At 36.4% G+C, this 19054-nt stretch overlaps 1 protein-coding gene across 1 annotated transcript; it reads right to left on the bottom strand.

Annotated features, from left to right (window-relative positions):
- Positions 1-11053: 11053 nt before the first annotated feature.
- Positions 11054-14687, bottom strand: DEFB126 (defensin beta 126). Its single transcript, XM_003941099.3, has 2 exons — positions 14630-14687; positions 11054-11343 (listed from the first exon to the last, which is right to left on the bottom strand). Exons 1-2 carry the CDS (start codon positions 14685-14687, stop codon positions 11054-11056), a joined length of 348 nt encoding a protein of 115 aa, XP_003941148.1.
- Between the last annotated feature and the right edge of the window lie 4367 nt (positions 14688-19054).

Genomic DNA, 19054 nt, shown 5'->3' on the forward strand with positions numbered 1-19054 from the left:
CTCCGACAACAAGAAATTCAAGTAGGTTTCTTGCACATTTGAAAGGAAGGTATGATGTAGTTGGGTGTGATCTGAGATCACCTGATCTTTTTATAAAAGCACCAAGAACATACATTGGGGAAAGGAGACCCTCTTCAATAAATTATGCTGGAAAAACTGGATTTCCCTATGCAGAGGAATGAAACTAGACCCCTGTCTATCACCATATAAAAAATTAACCCAGAATGGATCACAGACTTCAATGTTAGACTTGAAACTATAAAATTCTAGAAGAAAACATGAGAACTATTTTGGGACATTGGTCCAGGCAAAGCTTTTATGACAAAGACTTCAAAAGCACAGGCAACAAAAACAGAGAGATTGGACTATATTAAACTAAAAAGCTTCTGTACAGCAAAGGGAATAATCAACAGAGTGAAGAGATAACCTTCACTCTGTTGCACAACAGGTAAAATATTTGCAAATTATTCCTTTGAAAAGGAACTGATATCTAGAATACACAAGAAACTCAAACAACAGCAGCAAAAAAACTCCAAATACTCAACATCACTAATCATCAGGGAAATGCAAATCAAAACTGTAATGAAATAGTATCTCATCCCAGTTAGAACAGCTAATACCAAAAAGCCAAAAATAATAAATATTGGCAATGATGCAGAGAAAAGGGAATGCCATTGTTGATGAAAATGTAAGTTAATACAGCCATTTTGGAAAATAGTGTGAGGTTTTCTCAGAAAAGTAAAAATAGAACCATTATACCAGCCAGCAATCCTATTACTGGGTATTTTCCAAAAGGAAAAATTTTTCTATTCCATATTTTAAGATACGGAATCAACCTAAATGCCCATCAACAGATTAATAAAGAAGACACACTATGTATCTTCTTTATACATATACATATCTTCTTTATACATGTATATATTCATTAGCCCTATATATATATATTAGACACACACACACACACACACACACACACACACACACACACACACAATGGAATACTATTCACCCATAATGAAATTCTGTCCTTTGCAACAACATGAATAGACTGGAGGACATTATGTTATGTGAAATGTCAGGCACAGAAAGATTACCACATGTTCCTATTATGTATGAGAGCTAAAAAGTTAAGCACATGGAAGTAGAGAGCAGTGTTGCAGATATTAATGTTAGAGGCTGGTAATGATTAGGAAGTGGGGATGATGAAGAGAGCTTGGCTAATGAATGCAAAATTATAACTAGACAGGAGGAATGACTTCTGGTGTTGCAGCACTGTAAGGTGAATATGGTTAACTATAGTTTATTGTGTACTTTAGAAGAGAGGATTTTGGATGTTCCCAAATACAAATGAAAAATGTTTGAGGTGATGGATATGCTAATTACCCTGATTTGAGCATTATACCTTATATATGTGTATCAAAATATCACTTTGTGTCCCATAAATATGTATGATTATGTGTCAACTAAAACTAAAAGTGACTAGAATGACCAATGTTACGTCATATATTTTACCACAATTAGAAAAAAGATGCATGAGGGTTTTTTTTCTACCAATTGCACCTTGTCTTTTTTTTTTTTTGCATTTTATGTTTTGGGGTACATGTGAAAAACATGCAAGATTGTTGCACAGGTACACACATGGCAGTGTGATTTGCTGCCTTCCTCCCCTTCACCTATATCTGACATTTCTCCTCATGCTATCTCTCCCCACCTCCCCACCCCCATCCCTCCCCCATTTCCCCCAACGGACCCCAGTGTGTAGTGCTCCCCTCCCTATGTCCATGTGTTCTCGTTGTTCAACACCCGCCTATGAGTGAGAATATGCGGTGCTTGATTTGTCTTTGAAAATATTAAAATGTCGCCACAAAGAAGCAACGTTTACCTAGATTGTTCTTAGATCATTGATTGCAGTTTTCAAAAAATTTCAACCCTGTTAACCATTGATATGCATTAAGTAAATAAGCCAGTTGGCTTGGACGAACCCTGTGACCATTATTCAGGTCACACAGTAGTTTTACACAAGAATATATTTACACTGACAGATACTGGCATAGAATAAATCCTTTATGGAGACAAATGTAAATTTAAAAGCAGTTACTTCGGAGGTCTCAAGGATCACCTCTCTTTACTTTTGCCACCAGATTTTACATGGCTTAAGTCCTAGTCAAGGGATTGGTTTTATTGTTTATAGTCTTCCTATGAATGAGAACTTCCCCTATAGGTGACTTGGTGGTGGAGCATCAAATAAAGACGCTACATCTGAGCAGTCAGGAGAAATACAAAAAGCCTTCTTATTAAAGTTGTATTTCTGAAGCTGCATGTTAATAATAATAAATACAAGCATAGGAATGGGTCCTAATAGCAAGAACAAAGTTCTAATAAAGCAAACAGATAAATTTTATAATATATTAGCAGAAAATAAATAAAATTTATCCAACAGAAACTAAAAAAATGAGGAATAGGTAAGTCACAACTGGAGGGCAGAAAAAAGTTTTAAGCATCAGTAGTTATAATACATTCACATGGCTTAAACTCACTGATTAGATGACAGAGATTTATTATTGAATTTAAAAAGATTTCATTTCAGCAATATTAGACAATAAGACACATGTATACTGCACTGTTGTTAATAGAAATACAGTCGAATAGATATATTGAACAATGCATCTGGTGAAAATAACCAAAAACATGGGTAAATATAAAAAAGAAATTATTACTGCATTGAGAAACTATCAAAAATGAAAATCTGAACAGGCCAAAAACTAAGATTGCAAACCCTGAAACATAAGTTGAGCATTATTTTGAAGGCTATGTGTGATGTATAAAGCTAAGATCTCGTTCTAGGGGAGACATATAATTCACAACCTTATATAAACCTGGGATTTAAAGGCAACAATCTCAGTCTAAGGAAGAATGAAATCTCTCTCTCTCTGACACACGAGTGTACACACACAACCACACACACACACACACACACACACACACACACAAATTAGATAGTCTGTATTGGATTGTATTTTGTCAACATTAACCTTGGCTCTGGATGGAGAAGGAAAATTCTCATGGGTTTTCAATCTAAGTTTAAGCTATTTATGTGAATTTTAAAAATCAAGTAAAAAACATAATTATAAGAAGAATCAGTCGTTACTATAGCTAGGTGTTTTGTGGAAGCAGATGTAAATGTTTTCTTCATACATCCAAGAAATCCAAGAATTCCTAAATATGAAATTCCAATTAAAATGAGAATCTTACAGGTTAAAATTATAAAAACAGAATGAAATATAGTCTCATGAGCCTGAATCATTAGAAGATCCAGACATTAGAAATAGAACAAAACACAACAATGACAGTAACAAATGGCTAATGCTTATATAACACTTTCTGTGTGCCCGCCCTCCTTAGGTATTTTTATTTACATAAACTCACCCTTACAGCAACATTTTGAGGTAGATATTATTATCTCCATTTTACAAATGAGATGCTCAAAGGCACAGAAAACATAAGAAACTTACTCCAAGTCACACTAGTAGAAAGAGTTTACAATAGCAAAGACCTGGAACCAACCCAAATGCCCATCAATGATAGACTGGACAAAGAAAATGTGGCACATACACACCGTGGAATACTACGCAGCCATAAAAAACAATGAGTTCATCTCCTTTGTAAGGACTTGGATGAATCTGGAAACCATCATTCTCATCAAACTCACACGAGAACAGAAAACCAAACACTGCATGTTCTCACTCATAGGCAAGTGTTGAACAACGAGAACACGTGGACTTGGGGAGAGGAGCATCACACAGTGGGGACAGTTGTGGCGGGTGGCTAGGGGAGGGACAGTTGGGGGTGGGAAAGGTGGGGAGAGATAACATGGGGAGAAATGCCAGATATAGTATACATCTATGCAACAACCCTCCATGACCTGCACATGCACCCCAGAACCTAAAGTGAAAAAAAAAAAGTGGGAGCTGGATTTGAATCTAAGTTCTAAAAAGGCAATTTGTAGCTATTAGCAGCATGGCTAGGAAGTCCTAATTGGGGAGCGGGTATTGGGCTGGTGGGATAGAGGGAAAGCAAAAAGAGAAAGCAGATAAATTATAAGTCTGCCTTTCTTTATGGTCTAGGGCACATAGCCCTCCTGTGCAAATAACTCACATTTTTCCTGTGTCCAGCACCACCAAACCCTTAGCTGATAGAAAAATGCAAGTCCGTGCACTGTAACGTTGGCATTATCAGTACTGCACAGAGCTCGTTCCGGCAAAAGCACCACCCCATAAAACCCCCAGCAAGCCTTTGTCTTCTTGCAGTCAGCTCCTCTCTTGCTGATTTGTCCACTGCTTCCTTGCAACGTATTTTCCTACTTTCTCTAATATGTCTGCCTTTCTTTACCTATAACTGTCCTGGTAAATTTGTTTTACTGCCCATGCGACACCAGCCCTAGATAATGGCATCCATGATAATGGCTATTTAAATTAATTAAATGTAAGTAAAATTAAAGATTTAGTTCTTCAGTACTTTTAGTGCTCAAAATATTATAGAGCACATATCAAGTGCTTTATGATCACATGACCAGTGACTATCATATTGGATAGTGCAGATTTAGAATACTTTCATCTTTTTAGATACTTCCATTGGAGAGCGCTGCTCTAGAGACTGAAAATTCACTACTGTACTATATACCTAATACTAGATTATCAGATCCTTCTTAGACTTATTCAACCATCAACAAATCAAAATGTAGAATTATTCATCATGAAAAGATCTCCCTTTCTTATTGTCTTATTGCCATACTTCCCTCCCTCCCCTAATTATTCATTATTTCTGTTAAGCACTAATTTGTTCTACATTTCATAATTTTTTAGAGAATGCTATATGAATATAGCCATACACTATGTGACCCTTTGAGATTGTCTTTTTTCTCACTCAGCATAATGCTCTTATAATCTATATAAGCTATTGCATGTATCAATAATTCATTTTTTTTTTTACTGCTGAGAAGTATTCCATTGTATGGATGTACCACTCTATGTTAGTCATTCACCTATTAAATGACATTTTGGTTACTTACACTTCTGGGCTATTGTAAATAACACTACCATTAATATCCCTGGCCAGGAGTTGTAGAGAAAAACGCTTTCATTTCTTTGACGTAAACACCAAGGAGTGTATTCTGTTGTTGTTGGGTGGAATGTTTTATAAATGTCTATTAGATCCTGTTGCTTTATTATGGTTTTGTTTGTTTGTTTGTTTTCGTTTTTGAGACAGAGTCTCGTTCTGTCACCCAGGCTGGAGTGCAGTGGCATGATCTCAGCTCACTGCAACCTCCACCTCCGGGGTTTAAGTGATTCTCCTGACTCAGTCTCCCAAGTAGCTGCGATTACAGGCGCGTGCCACCACACTCAGCTAATTTTTTGTATTTTTAGTAGAGATGGGGTTTCACCATGTTAGCCAGGCTGGTCTCAAACTCCTGACCTCATGATCCTCCTGCCTCGGTCTCCCAAAGTGCTGGGATTACAGATATGAGCCACTGTGCCTGACTCATTTTACGGTATTTTAAAATTCTTCTACATCCTTGTGGATTTTATGTCTAGTTGTTTTATCGATCAGCTGTTGAAGTTGATATTGTAGACTTTTTTTCTTTCTTAGACAGGGTCTTGCTCTGTCACACAGGCTGGAGTGCACAGCTCACTGCAGCCTTGACCTCCCAGGCTCAAGCCTTACACATCAGCCTCCTGAGTAGCTGGAACAACAGGCATGGGCCACCACACCTTAGTTTTTCTATCTTTTGGAGAGATGGGGGTCTCACTATGTTGCCTCAGGTGGTCTCAAACTCCAGAGCTCAAGCAATTCAGTCATCTCAGCTTCCCAAAGTGCTAGGATTACAGGCATGAGTCACTACATCCAGGCTGATGTTGTAAATTCCTTTCTCCTCTTTATCAGTTTTTGCTTCGTGTATTTTGAAACTCTATTTTTCAGTTTGTAGACAATCAGGGCTTCTATGTTTTATTTGTTGATTGACCCTTTTGGTGTTATGTAATTTCTCTCTGTGTTCTTGATAATTTGTTTTGCTCTGAAGTGTGCTTTAACTGATGTTAACATAGCTATTCCTACTTTCTTATGATTAATATTTGCATGGTGTATCTTTGTGATACATGTTAGGAATTAAGTTACCATTTTATATTTTGTTTTCTATTTGTTCCTTAGAATTCCATTATAATTTAGCTATGATTTCTTATTTATTTATTTTTTTAGTGGTTGCTGTACATAACTTACCACAATCTACGGTGTCAGTGTTTTACAAGTTTGAATGAAGTATAGAAAACTTACCTCACTTTCAATTTCTTTGCCTTACCTGGCTTATCATGTCTTAAGTACTTCTTCTACATCTATTTTGAACCATATCAGTGTCACAATATTTGCTTCAATCTACCAAACATGATTTTAAAACTATTTAATAAAAAGATAGTCTCACTTTGGGAGGCCAAGACGGGCAGATTGCATGAGTCCATGAGTTTGAGACCAGCCTAGGAAACACAGGGAAACTCTGACTCTTCCAAAAATAGAAAAATTAGCTGGGCCTGGTGGCTGGTGCCTGTGGTCCCTGCTACTCACTGGGCTGAGGAGAGAGGATTGTTTGAGCCCAGGAGGTTGAGGCTACAGTGAGGCAAGATCGCACAACTGCCCTCCTGTCCAGGCAACAGAGCCAGACACTATCTCAAGAAAAAATAAAAACATACTCTTTTATATTCACCTCCCATCTTATCCATTCTATTGATCTCTTCCTTTCTGAAGTTCCAAACCCCCTGTTATCATTTACTTTCAGTTTAGAGAGCTTTCTTTGACTATTTTTTTCGGGTAGGGCTGCTAGTGACAAATTCCCTTAACTATTTCTTATTTGGGAATGTTTTTCTTTCCCTGTTTATTCCTAGAGAACATTTCTTTTTTGCTAGATATAGAATTTGGATTTAATAGTTCTTTATTTTGGCATTTGAAACATGTTATGGTATTTCTTTTTTGCTTCCATGGTTTCAGATGACAAATCCCATCAATCAAACTATTATTTCACCACCGGTGGTGTATTGTTTTTAAATGCTCACTTGATTTTTTCTGTCTTTAGATATTAGTTTTAGTTTGATTATACTTTATCTTGGCATGGATTTCTTTGGATTTATCTCATTTTGGGTTAATTCAAGATCTTGAATTATAGATTTATGTATTCTGTCACATTTGGGATATTTTTCAGGTATTATTCCTTCAAATATTTTTTTCAGTTCCACACTCTTCCTCTCTTGAGGACTCTGATGACATGAACATTAGATCTCTTTATGTCCCACAGATATCTGTGGCTCTGTTCATTTTTTTTCAGTCTATTTTCCTGTTTTTAGGTTGGGTAATTCTATAGATCTGTCTTATTTTTACTCTGTGAAAAAGTGCCCAGGAATCTTACTCTCACCTCAGGAGAGAAGTCAAACTTTTGAATGAATATGCACTTGGGATTGAGTATCAGTGACTGGTGAAATCTAAATCTCATTTAATTTATTTAAGGCAAAAATGTATTCAAAACACTAGAATCTGAATGCACACAGACATGCATATATGTGCATGGTTTACATAGCTACATAATATGAGTAGAAGTCAGCTTTGAGAATATCATCAGGATTAGCATGAGATGGGATAGAGATGTGGGCTTGAGAACAGGTTAAACTGGCTTACAAATATGGTTGTTCTTGTGCAAGATTCTCTTTCTCCTTGAAACTCAGAATTTCCATATTTTATTTTTTGAACATTTCATATTTTAAACTGGAATAACCTATATCTCATATGCCTTTTAAAATCTACATTTCTTAGAATTTCATAGGGCTAGAAATTATCTATATGCCTTATCTATTTTAATTTTTAGAGTGATTCTAAGAGGTAGATGTATGATTATACCTGTCTTGCTAATGAGGAAATTGATATCGAGACCACACAATGATTAGTAAAAGTAGTAAGGAACAAACCTAGATGTAGCCCTAGAAACATTTTGCTCCAGTTTCCTCAGCTTTAATCATGTTGTCATAATTATTATACAATGCTTTTGTTTAAGAAATTGTATATTAATGTGCTTGGCACATTGCAGGTTCTCACACAATAAAGGTTCCTTTTCCCTTGGCCTCCTAATGCCAATAGTCAACTCCAAGGCAGGAAAAGATTATTTGCCACCTAAGTTTCAGCACGGCATAAAGAAAGGGTAGGATGTAAGGCAAGAAGATAGGAGAACAACGTTTCAGGCTGCAGCACTAAGATTATATTCATCATCTATAACCAAAGTGATAATAGCTCTAAGATGTTTTCAAGGTAGAGATCAAGGTGATTACTGAAAAGAAAGCACAGCAAGTTCTACTAGAAGCCTTTAAAATCTCCTCTGGCTGTTCAAAGAGATCCCATGACCCTCAACTCTGTCACATTCTTCCCCACCTAATCATGAGTCTTCCCCCAGGTGAAACATAGGATATAATCATCCATACTCATGCAGGGTAGCCAACGTCCAGTGGGCAGGGCCCTGGGAAAATGTGCCGTACTGTTCCTTATCCAGGGAACAACCTGTTACAGCTAAATTCCTGTGACCATGATTACCATTTTAATATATTGCTCTCACAACCCTCAAAGTACCTTGAGTGGGAGTAACCATTTCCCCTGTTCTTCAAACTCAGCAACATAGGCTCAAAGACGGGAAATTATTTGTCTATGGTCCGAGAGTGGATATATGGTGGGATCATGGATGACCTCAGATATGTCTGACTCTAAAGTTATATATTTTTTCTACTATTCTCCTCTGCTGAAGTAACTTGCTTCCACCTGACCACCTTCTTGTATGAGTTCATGAGTTCTCCCTAGAAAGATAACCCTGAGTGTAAGAGGCAATGATGTCCTACCAATTGGGACAAGCCACCCCTCAAAACTCCTCTACTATGTAATGACACAGATCGTAGATGTGTCTTATAAAGAAGACAGAAACCTGTTTCCTAGAGAAGATCTAAAATAAATAAAAATGAGATTTCAGTGCTGTCCAAAGATCTTTCAGGCCTTCGAGAATCCCTCTACTTATTCAACAAGAATTAACATAGAATCTCGTTAGGGGATGGTAGGAGAAAGAGAAGATAAAACTGTTCCTGCTCCTGAATAAAATTTCAAAGTCTAGTAGTGGAGAAGACATAAGCAGATATTCAGAGTGAAGCATGTGACATGATAACTTAAAATTCTGGATAAGTCATAATAGTGGAGCACAAATGGTGGCAGTAGTTCTGTTGTGGGAAGAACAGTGTGGTTATCAAAGTCCTCCAGAAGAAAATAAAGCCTTTTTTCCAGGCAGTTATAAATGGAGACAGAAGAGTATGTGCAAAAACTCAAAACTAGGAGCAATCCAGTGAGTTCAACCCAATCACAAAGAGATATGTGTGACAGGATAGCAAGATGTCCTGTGAGAGCGCTTCAGAGGTAAAACTGGAAATGCAATCCAGGTTCTGAATGCTAAGATTAATAAAGGCTGCATTGAAAAGTTGTCCTAGGATGCTATGGGCAAAGATGCCAGAGGGGAGTCTACTGATTAGATCTGTGTTTCAGAAAAATGATTCTGACTATCACAGTGGATGATAGATGGCTGTGTGTGTGTGAAAAGAATGCAAAGCAATCAATGGGAAGGCTATTGCAATAATCCCAGCAGCAGCTGGAGATAGAAGTCATGGCACATATTGGAGGTGGTAGAATGAACATGAATCTTCAGTGGGATCAAGTAAAGAAGGAAAAGGAGTCTGTGATGACACACATGGACTTGTGTCTGCAGTGGAGAAAACCCTTCCACCAATGTTTTCTCCAACTTTTATATCTCTACACTAAATCCCCAGGAGCTTATGGGGTCAAAGGTGAAGCTGACCCCAGAAAACATAAGCTAATCTTACATTTCCAAAATCAGAAAGATGTATGACAGGAGTGGGGAGAAAGATACTGAGTAAAGCAATATCATTTCATAAGTGAGCAAACTGAGATGACAAAGACAAACAGCAGCTACAAGTGTCCAGAGAGTGAAGGCAATTGTATTTCCTATTCTCCCTCTCCAACTCTCAGGAAGGTGGGCCTGAGGCATGGATGGATGACTATAATACACCCAGTCATATTCTCTTATTTGTGCAGGCAGAGCTGGTAAGGGAAACATTCTATTGCTTGGGATGAGTGCCTGTCCTAACATTCAGGTCACACTATAAAGCTCTTGATCTCTCTTTCATTATATTTAAGTTGGAAGCTATGAATGAGGATGTCCAGAGTGAGAAGAAAATTGTGTAACCTCATGGTGCAGTGACAGAATGCTCTCAGTAGTTAATTTAGTCTGTCCCAGTCTTCTTATGCTTAGAAATAAAGTTTCCTATTCTCTAAAGTGAAGTTATAATACCTACATTCTCAGGTAGTTGCAGGAAGTCTAATAAGAAAATAATTATCAAAGCATTATGTAGGATGCTTTTATGTTACTATCTACTTCAAAACTACATAGGAAATGTAGCCTTCAATCTGTAGAAAATCACATCCACAGTTGGTGTTCTGTCCTTTCATATTATAAGCCAATTGTTCTCAGAGTGTGGTCCCTGGCCCAGCAGCACTGGCATCACCTGGGAACTTGTGGGCAATGCAGATTCCCAAGCTTCCTTGCAGAATAGGAAACTAAAAGTGAGCCCTAGAAATCTGTGCTTTAGCCATCTCTCCAAGTGTTTCTGATGTACATGAAATTTGATAATAATCGCTATGGCAAGTTGTGGGCCTAGAACTGTCTTCAAGGATGACGTTGCTACTACCTATCATTCCTGAGTGGGTGTTTTGGACTAACCCTCACTTGTTCCTGGTCCTATCTTATTTGCACTTCTACCCTAGAATTGCTAGTGCAATAAAATTGTGGTGCTTTTCCAGACATTGTTGAATGGAGGGAAAGTGGAAAGGGGGCTTTAGAGAGAAAGCTGACACCATAATAAACCTCTTTGCTTTAATGAATTGGGGATCCTAGAGCAGGAGACAGAGGCTGGAATGTTCAACTGGTGACAGAAACAGGAGTAGCAGCCATCCCAGTCACTGAAGCCACCGAAGACATCAAAGCATTACTCATCATCAAACTTCTTGTTGGTGTTGTTGCTGTTGAATGTCTTGTAGTCTTTTTCTCCACACAGACAGAAGGATGACCAGAACGGTGTTTGACTGGAACACAGCATGTACTTTCCTTGCCGCACATCTTCTGAACAGGTACTACAGACACCTCTCCAGGTGTGCACGTCCTCTTGCAAATTCCAGCTTTGTTTGCACACTTTTTTGCAGCCCAATTACCTGCATAAAGGAATTACATAGATTATTAAGCCTAAGTATTTGTCACAGGAGAATAACATTGCAATAGTTTTTGAACACTGATTATTCAAGTGTCTTTCCAGTTGCTTTGGCATGTTTTTCCTAATCATAAACACCTACTTTGATGAGTAAGTGAAATTTCATAAATATAGACACACACAGAATTCTTTAGATATGTATGAGATTCTCATTTCTGAAATCAGAATTCTGTATACAAATACCAGGGGACTATTTCCCATTATTTTAAATTGGAAAATATATAGCATGTTATTATACATGAATACAAAATCTTCAACCAGTTTCCTAAAATGTAGCTAAAACACAAACAACACCTAAATAGAAGTGAAAACTATCATTTTAAAAATAAAAAATGCTCAAATAATTGTCATCTTTCTCACCATTATGGAAACACATATGGCTTTTGTTGCCAATTGGTGAGATTTTCAAAATGTCCTTACATGTTTCAGAAATCCTAAAAAGTATATTTAGAAGGGAACTCTAGGGTTGTCTTACCTGTTACCTGGTTAAAAATGTCATGTCAAGTTATGGAAAGATAAATATGAAATTTTAATCTATATCTATATACCCATATGATATTGAGACATAGGTACATTTTATAAAATTTTGAGAATAAAAAAGACATTCTATTAGGAATATATTCATTAGGGAGACATTCTGCAGGGTTTGCCTATATACGTGTACATATTATATACATATGGAAATATCTCATCACGTGGTTTAACACATAGAGACCCTAGCGTGATGTTCAAGCTCTTTCTTACCTTGCTTAACTCATTACTCTATTTAATCAACAAGTATATAATGAGTGTTTACCATGTCAAGAATTCTGCAAGATGCAGGGAATAAAACAATGAACAGGAAGACATGTTTTGATGACCTTACATTAAAGAGAGAGCAAAAGAAAATAAGCAAGTGAATAAACAAAGTAACTACAGATTGTGATAGGTACAATAAATGAAAGAAATAATGTAAGGTAATTGACAGCAAGTGAAGAGAGCAAACTTTTTTGAATGCTATTACCACTACTGTTATCCATTATCAACTGTTTAATTCTCCTCTGATGATCAAATGAGTTTTTAACTACATATGTATATATATATATATATATATATATATATATATATATATATATGTATGTATGTTAGAATAAACACACACACACACACAAAGTGTAAAAAAGATGACATACAAGTATGTGATGTATGTCGATGTATGTCATTAATGTTCCAGAGACAGAAGGAGAAATGAGACAATTTAAACTCATAGAATTTCAAGCATGCAGTAAGTCTGAAACATCTTTTGAGACAACCATGAGAGCATTATAATTTCCTCTTATCCAGGATCAATTTGAACATTTCTGCAAATTCTAGGGAACATATACTACTATCTCTAGGGGCAGGCTATGGAATATAACCCTCCACCCATTAGGAAATGATACTGAAGAATGTTAGTTTATTTCTTTGTGCCTTATGTGAAAAGCAGGATTGGGTCCAGCGTAAAAAACAAAATCGTAAGTGAATAACTCTTCTCAACATGGAGAAGGACTTTCTAAGTTAATGGAAGAATGCAAAGAAAACACCAACAGATTTGACATCATGAAAATGAAAATTACGTGTCTCCATGCACATGTATGTTCACTGTGGCACTGTTTACAATAACAAAGACCTGGAACCAACCCAAATGCCCATCAATGATAGACTGGATAAAGAAAATGTGGCACATATACACCATGGAATACAATGCAGCCATAAAAAAGAATGAGTTCATGTCCTTTGCAGGTACATGGATGAATCTGGAAACCATCATTCTCGGCAAAGTGACACAAGAACAGAAAACCAAACACTGCATGGTCTCACTCATAGGTGGGTGTTGAACAATGAGAACACATGAACACAGGGAGGGGAGCATCACAAACAGGGGTCTGTTGGGGTGTGGGGGACTAGGGGAGGGATAGCGGGGATGGGGAGATTGGAGAGGGATAACACTGAGAAAACACCTAATGTAGGTGACGTGGGGATGAAGGCAGCAATCCACTATGGGATATGTATGTATACCTATGTAACAATCCTGTAAGATCTGCACGTGTACTCCAGAACTTAAAGTATAATAATAAAAAAAAGAAAATTATACGTCTCAAATAAATAATACATTTTAGAAGCAACTAATATATTTGGAAATATTTGCAAGAAATATGAAATACAAATGTTAAAAATATAAATATACCAATAGTAACCATTGGCAATATGTGCCAGTTAACTTAGAAGACATAATACCCTTGGACCAAGCAATGGAACTTCTAAAATTTATCTATACAATCAGAGAATCTCACAATGATATATTAATAAGATTGTACAATGTTATTTACAGTAGTCACACATTAGAAAAAATAATCCAAATGACACACAATTAAGGACTCTCCAAGTTACTACTGGTACAAAAATATGACAGAATCATAAGAATCTACTGCAAATTGTGTTTTCAATGAATACTCAAAGGCCTGTGAAAATTTTCCTGATACAATCTTAGGTTAAAAAAATAAAGTAGGTTATAAACTCATATACCCGTCGGTTACAAGTGAAAAATGAAAGCAGTGATGAAATGCGGCCCATTTATTTCTAAATTGCTTTCAGTGTTCCTGTCTTGGTTTTGTAAACACAAGCTATAGGATAAATTAAAAATAAGAAATGCTTGCACAAACAGAGCTGAAATCTGATATAGACTTCCAAAGTTCCCACGCAGAATTTTTTTTCTTTTCCATTTACAGTCCTATACATATTTAGAAACAGCCTACCTATTCTGTTAACCACATCCAAGAACAAACAAAAAAATCAGAGACCTTCTCTGTAAGACCAAGAAAACTGAGGGAAGTAATATTACATAATTGTTACCTTGGAAGGGAATATCTATGAGAAAAAAAGTAAAATGAGGCAGGGCTTGACTGGACTGACCCAAAGTGATAGGACTTCTGAAATCTCAGAAGTTTGGGATTTCAAGATCATTTCTACCTTTGGAGACAACTTTATGGGATTTGCCTAATCCTCCTCCCCAGCTCCGATCATAGATCCTGCTCTACCTAAGAGCCTTCAAGTTTCATAGAACAGAGGTGGTCTGAAGAAGTAGGACAAATCTCAGCCCTGGTCTCAGTGAGAAGCCAGACCCCACTTCCACAGACCACTTAGAAATAGGGACTCCGTGTGCAGGACCCTGTTCTAGGCTAGTGTTTTTTCTTCCCTGAGATTCTATTTACCTGAGACGAATTGGGCCAGGAGCATAAAAACTGCAAGGGTGAACAGCAAGGACTTCATCAGGAGGCAGCAGGTTCTATAGAGTCCAGAATTCTCTATCCAGTATGTCTCTGAACACAGATTTTTATTGTCTTTCTTAGCTGGGGTTGGGCTCAGCCAGTAAACTGGGAGGATATAGGGTATTGTGCCAACATAACTTCAATCTATTGGCCAGCAACTCTAACTGAGGCATGACTGTTCAAGAGTCCTGTGCTAGGCATGCCTTGGGGGAAGAATAAAGTCTTAGAACAGAAGTTGCAAACTCTGCTGAAGTGTATGGCAATTTGGAGAGAAAGAATTTATGCTGCTCTACCACGGCTGGGTACTCATAGCTGTTTTTTTTTTTCCCCACTCCCCACAACCTCCTGTGTTAGTTCTATCAGGGTTCCTCTTACTGCATGTAGCAGTTTGTTCATCTCTGTCTCTCCACCTAAAATACAAAGTCTTTCTGAACGCTTATGACATATTATTCATATATATATATAATACATAAAATTCTTTTCTTTTCTACATCATTCTTTCCAGAGAAGAATATAAGCAATTGTTTTTTAACTGACCAAATTAATACTTTGTTGATGATCTGGAAATTTAGAAAGTCATTTTCTAAAGAAATAAATAAGTGCTCAAAGATAAATGCACAAAGAAGTCTTTAGATCTACATCTTAGTTCTTAATAATAGCGTAGCATAAAGTACATCCGTATGATTTAATTCTGTGCTTCTGTTAAAAAGAGTGCAGCAGATTTTATTTTACTAAACATTTTTTGAGTGAAAAAGCAACATTTTGGAACAACGTGTAGTAGTGATTCTAATTTATGTGAAAAAGTTGTGTCTGTGTGTATAAGTAAATGCACGAACTAAAAATGCAAGTCACATGTCATTTTAATAAAAGTAGTTTTCTCTGGATGGGACTGAGTTTAAGTTGGCATCCAAAGAAAATTTTATTTGTGTTGAAGATTTTTTTTGAGTGCCTGACTATATTGTGACTGGAAGCTATAAGGTCCTAGAGGTTTTGTTCTCTGTGAGTTTTTATTTTTTTATTTCCAAATTATTGAGATATAATTGATGTGCATTGAACTGCATTATTTAGAGTATATAATTTGATGAAGTTGGCGAATGATGCACTAGTGAAACCATTACCATAATCAGCATAATGTATATACCCTTCACTCTCAAAATGTTTCTCATACCTCTTCGGTATCTACTGTTTTCTCTTCCCTTCTTTCCCTCTACCTCCATGACACCCAGGCAATGACTGACTTACTATTTGTTCTCAGTTTAGCAGGATATAACATTTGTGTTTGATGGCTTTTTTTTCTCACAGCTTTCTTGACAGTCTCTTGAATATTACATAAATGAATTAATAATATAACATTAATACTTTTCTCTTTGGCTTTTTTCATCCAAGGCAATTATTTTGAAACACATGTTTCGTGTACCGATAGTTCATTCCTTTTTATTGCTTATATTCCTTTTTATGCACATATAATTTGTTTATCCATTTACCCCTTAATGTACATTATGATTGTTTTCAGATATTAACTGTTACAAATAAAACTGCTATTGAGAATTTGTGTGCAATTCTTTGTATAGCCATATGCTTTCATTTCTCTTGGTTAAATAGCTAGAAGTACAATGACTGAGTCACAGGGCGTGTGTATGTTTTGCTTATTAAATATGTATATACTGTGTTTTTTTTTCTTTGAAAATTGCACTTTCTCTCTGTTCTAAGAGGTCTCAGTGTTGTCCATATCAAACTGATAAATAAATGTTCCATGTAAAATGTGGCTATAATAAACCTTTGTGTTCCATAGTTCCTATAAATATTTTTCCAAATCATGGTACCATTTTACACTCCCACTAGCAATATTTGACAGTTCACTTTTTTCCCCACATCTTTACCAATATTTAGCATGTTAAGTTTTTTGTTTTTGCTTTTTTGAATTTTAGCTATGTATTTTATTTTTTTGTTAAATTTTAATTTGTTTATGGATTTAGGAGTGCAAGAGCAGATTTGTTACATGGATACACTGAGTAGCAGTAAAGTCTGAACTTTTAGTATAACCATCATCAGAATAGTGTACATTGTACCAGTTAGGTAATTTCTCATCCCTCTTAACGTCTAGTCGTATTTGTTTTATGAATCTGGGAGCTCTTGTGTTGCTGGGTGCATACGTATTTAGGATGGGTTATATTTTCTTGCTGAATTGATTTTTTTATCATTATGTAATGACCTCCTTTGTTTCATTTTACTGTTGTTGATTTAAAGTTTGCTTTATCTGATATAAGGATAACTACTCCTCCTCTCATTTGGTTTCTGTTTGTGCAGAATGTCTTTTTCTACCTCTTTACCTGAATCTGTGTCTTTACTAATAAAGTGAGTTTCGTGTAAACAGCATATAGTTAGTTCATGTTTTTAAATCTATTCTGCCAATCTATGTCTCTTAAGTAGGGGCATTTAATCACTTTTCATTCAAAGTTAATTTTGATCTATGAGGTTTTGTTCCTGTTGCAATGTTAATTTTTAACCTAGTTGCTCTGCAGTTTCAATTAATTGCTTTGTAAAACCTGTGAGTTTCATACTTTTGTGTGTATTTATAATGGTGGGTATTGAACTTTAATTTTGACTTTTAGACCTCCTTTGAGCATTTCTTTTAGGACTGGTCTAGTGATAAGGAATTATCTTAGTACTTGCTTGTCAGGAAAGACTTTATTTCTCCATTTATGATGCTTAGTTTCGCAGGACATAGCATTTATGTTTGACAGCTTTTTTTTCTTTAAGAAGCTCCAAAATCTGGCCCAATCTCTTCTGCTGAGAAGTCCGCTGTTACTCTGATGAAATTTCCTTTACAGATGACTATATGCTTTTCTCTTGCTGATTTTAGATTTTTTTTCATTCATGTTGACTTTGGATAGTCTGATGACTATATTTCTTAATGAAGTCTGTCTTGCAAATATATCTTCCTGGCATTCTTTAAGGCTCTTGTATTTACATGTCTAAATCTCTAGCAAAACTAGAGAAGTTTTCCCCAATTACTTCCTCAAACAGCTTTTCCAAACTCTCACTTTTTCTTTTCCCTCTGAGTACCTGTGATTCATAGGTTCAGTTACTTTACTTATGAGTACTTTACATAACCTTACATAATCTCATACTTCTTGAAGGCTCTGTTCATTTTTTAAATTCTTTTTTCTTTATTTTTGTCTGACTGGGTTAATTGAAAAGAAACTTGTCTTCAAGTTCTGAAACTGTTCTGCTTGGTTTAGTCTATTGTTAGAGCTTTCAACTATATTTTGTAATTTCTTAAATAAATTTTTCATTTATGGAAGTTCATTTAGAAAAACCTATTTAGGCTGGGCACAGTGGCTCACAACTGTAATCCCAGCATTTTGGGAGGCCAAGGTGGGCAGATCACTTGAGGTCAGGAGTTTGATACCAGCCTGGCCAATATGATGAAATCTTGTCTCTACCAAAAATACAAAAAAAATATCTGGACATAGTGGCACACATCTGTAGTTCCAGCTTCTCAGTAGGCTGAGGCAGGAGAATCACCTGAACCCCAAAGAGGGAGGTTGCAGACAGCTGAGATCACACCACTGCAATCTGGCCTGGGCAACAGAGCAAGACCCAGTCTTAAAAAAATAAATAAATAAATAAATAAACAACAGAAAAAACTATTTTAAAAAATCTCTTTAGTAGATTTTTCATTTATATCCTGAATTGCATTTCTGATTTATATTGATTTTTTACTGTCTCTTGGACCTCACTGAGTTTCTTTAAAAATCAATATTTTGAATTCTTTGTTTGGTATTCCAAAGATTTCATTTTGGTTAGGGTTCATTGTGAGTTAGTGCAATCCTTTGGGGTGTTGTAACATTCTGCTTTTTCATATTTCCAGAATTATTTCTTGGGTTCCTTCTCATTTGGATCAACTATCTGTTCTTACTTTTTAAATTTTCTTTCATTTTGTCAGGACTTTTTCCCCCTTGAGGATGTGATTATAATATATATATTGTGTAGGGTCATTTGGCTTTGGTTCTGGGTGCTTTCAGTGGCAGACTCTGTGTGAGTTTCTTGATTATAGATAGCCTTTGTGTGGTGGCTTTCTCAAATGCTGGTTGTAGTAGCAATATACTGGACTAGGCTCACTGCCTCCTACAGAGCCAGAGTGCAGAAGTCTCAGGAAACTTAACTTGTTTTCCTGTGCTGTGCACTTGTGTTAGCCAATTTTTTATTGGGTTGTGCAGTTAGATCTCCAGCCCAGTACGTGCTGCTTATGAATAAAATCTGGGCAGAAGCAGGTGGGTATATGCTTGATCTTTGTTTTCTGGGAGAAGCTCTCTGTTGCCTCAGGCAATGGGCAGGTCTATGGAATACACACTGGCCTGAGCT

Source organism: Saimiri boliviensis, chromosome 9 (genome assembly GCF_048565385.1).
Source record: "Saimiri boliviensis isolate mSaiBol1 chromosome 9, mSaiBol1.pri, whole genome shotgun sequence".
In the NCBI taxonomy this organism is placed as follows: domain Eukaryota; kingdom Metazoa; phylum Chordata; class Mammalia; order Primates; family Cebidae; genus Saimiri; species Saimiri boliviensis.

Coding starts and splice junctions, on each gene's coding strand:
- DEFB126 (XM_003941099.3), bottom strand. CDS start 14,687: ATGAAGTCCTTGCTGTTCACCCTTGCAGTTTTTATGCTCCTGGCCCAA. Junction 11,344..14,629: donor CCTGGCCCAATTCGTCTCAG/GTAAATAGAATC, acceptor TCCTTTATGCAG/GTAATTGGGCTGCAAAAAAG.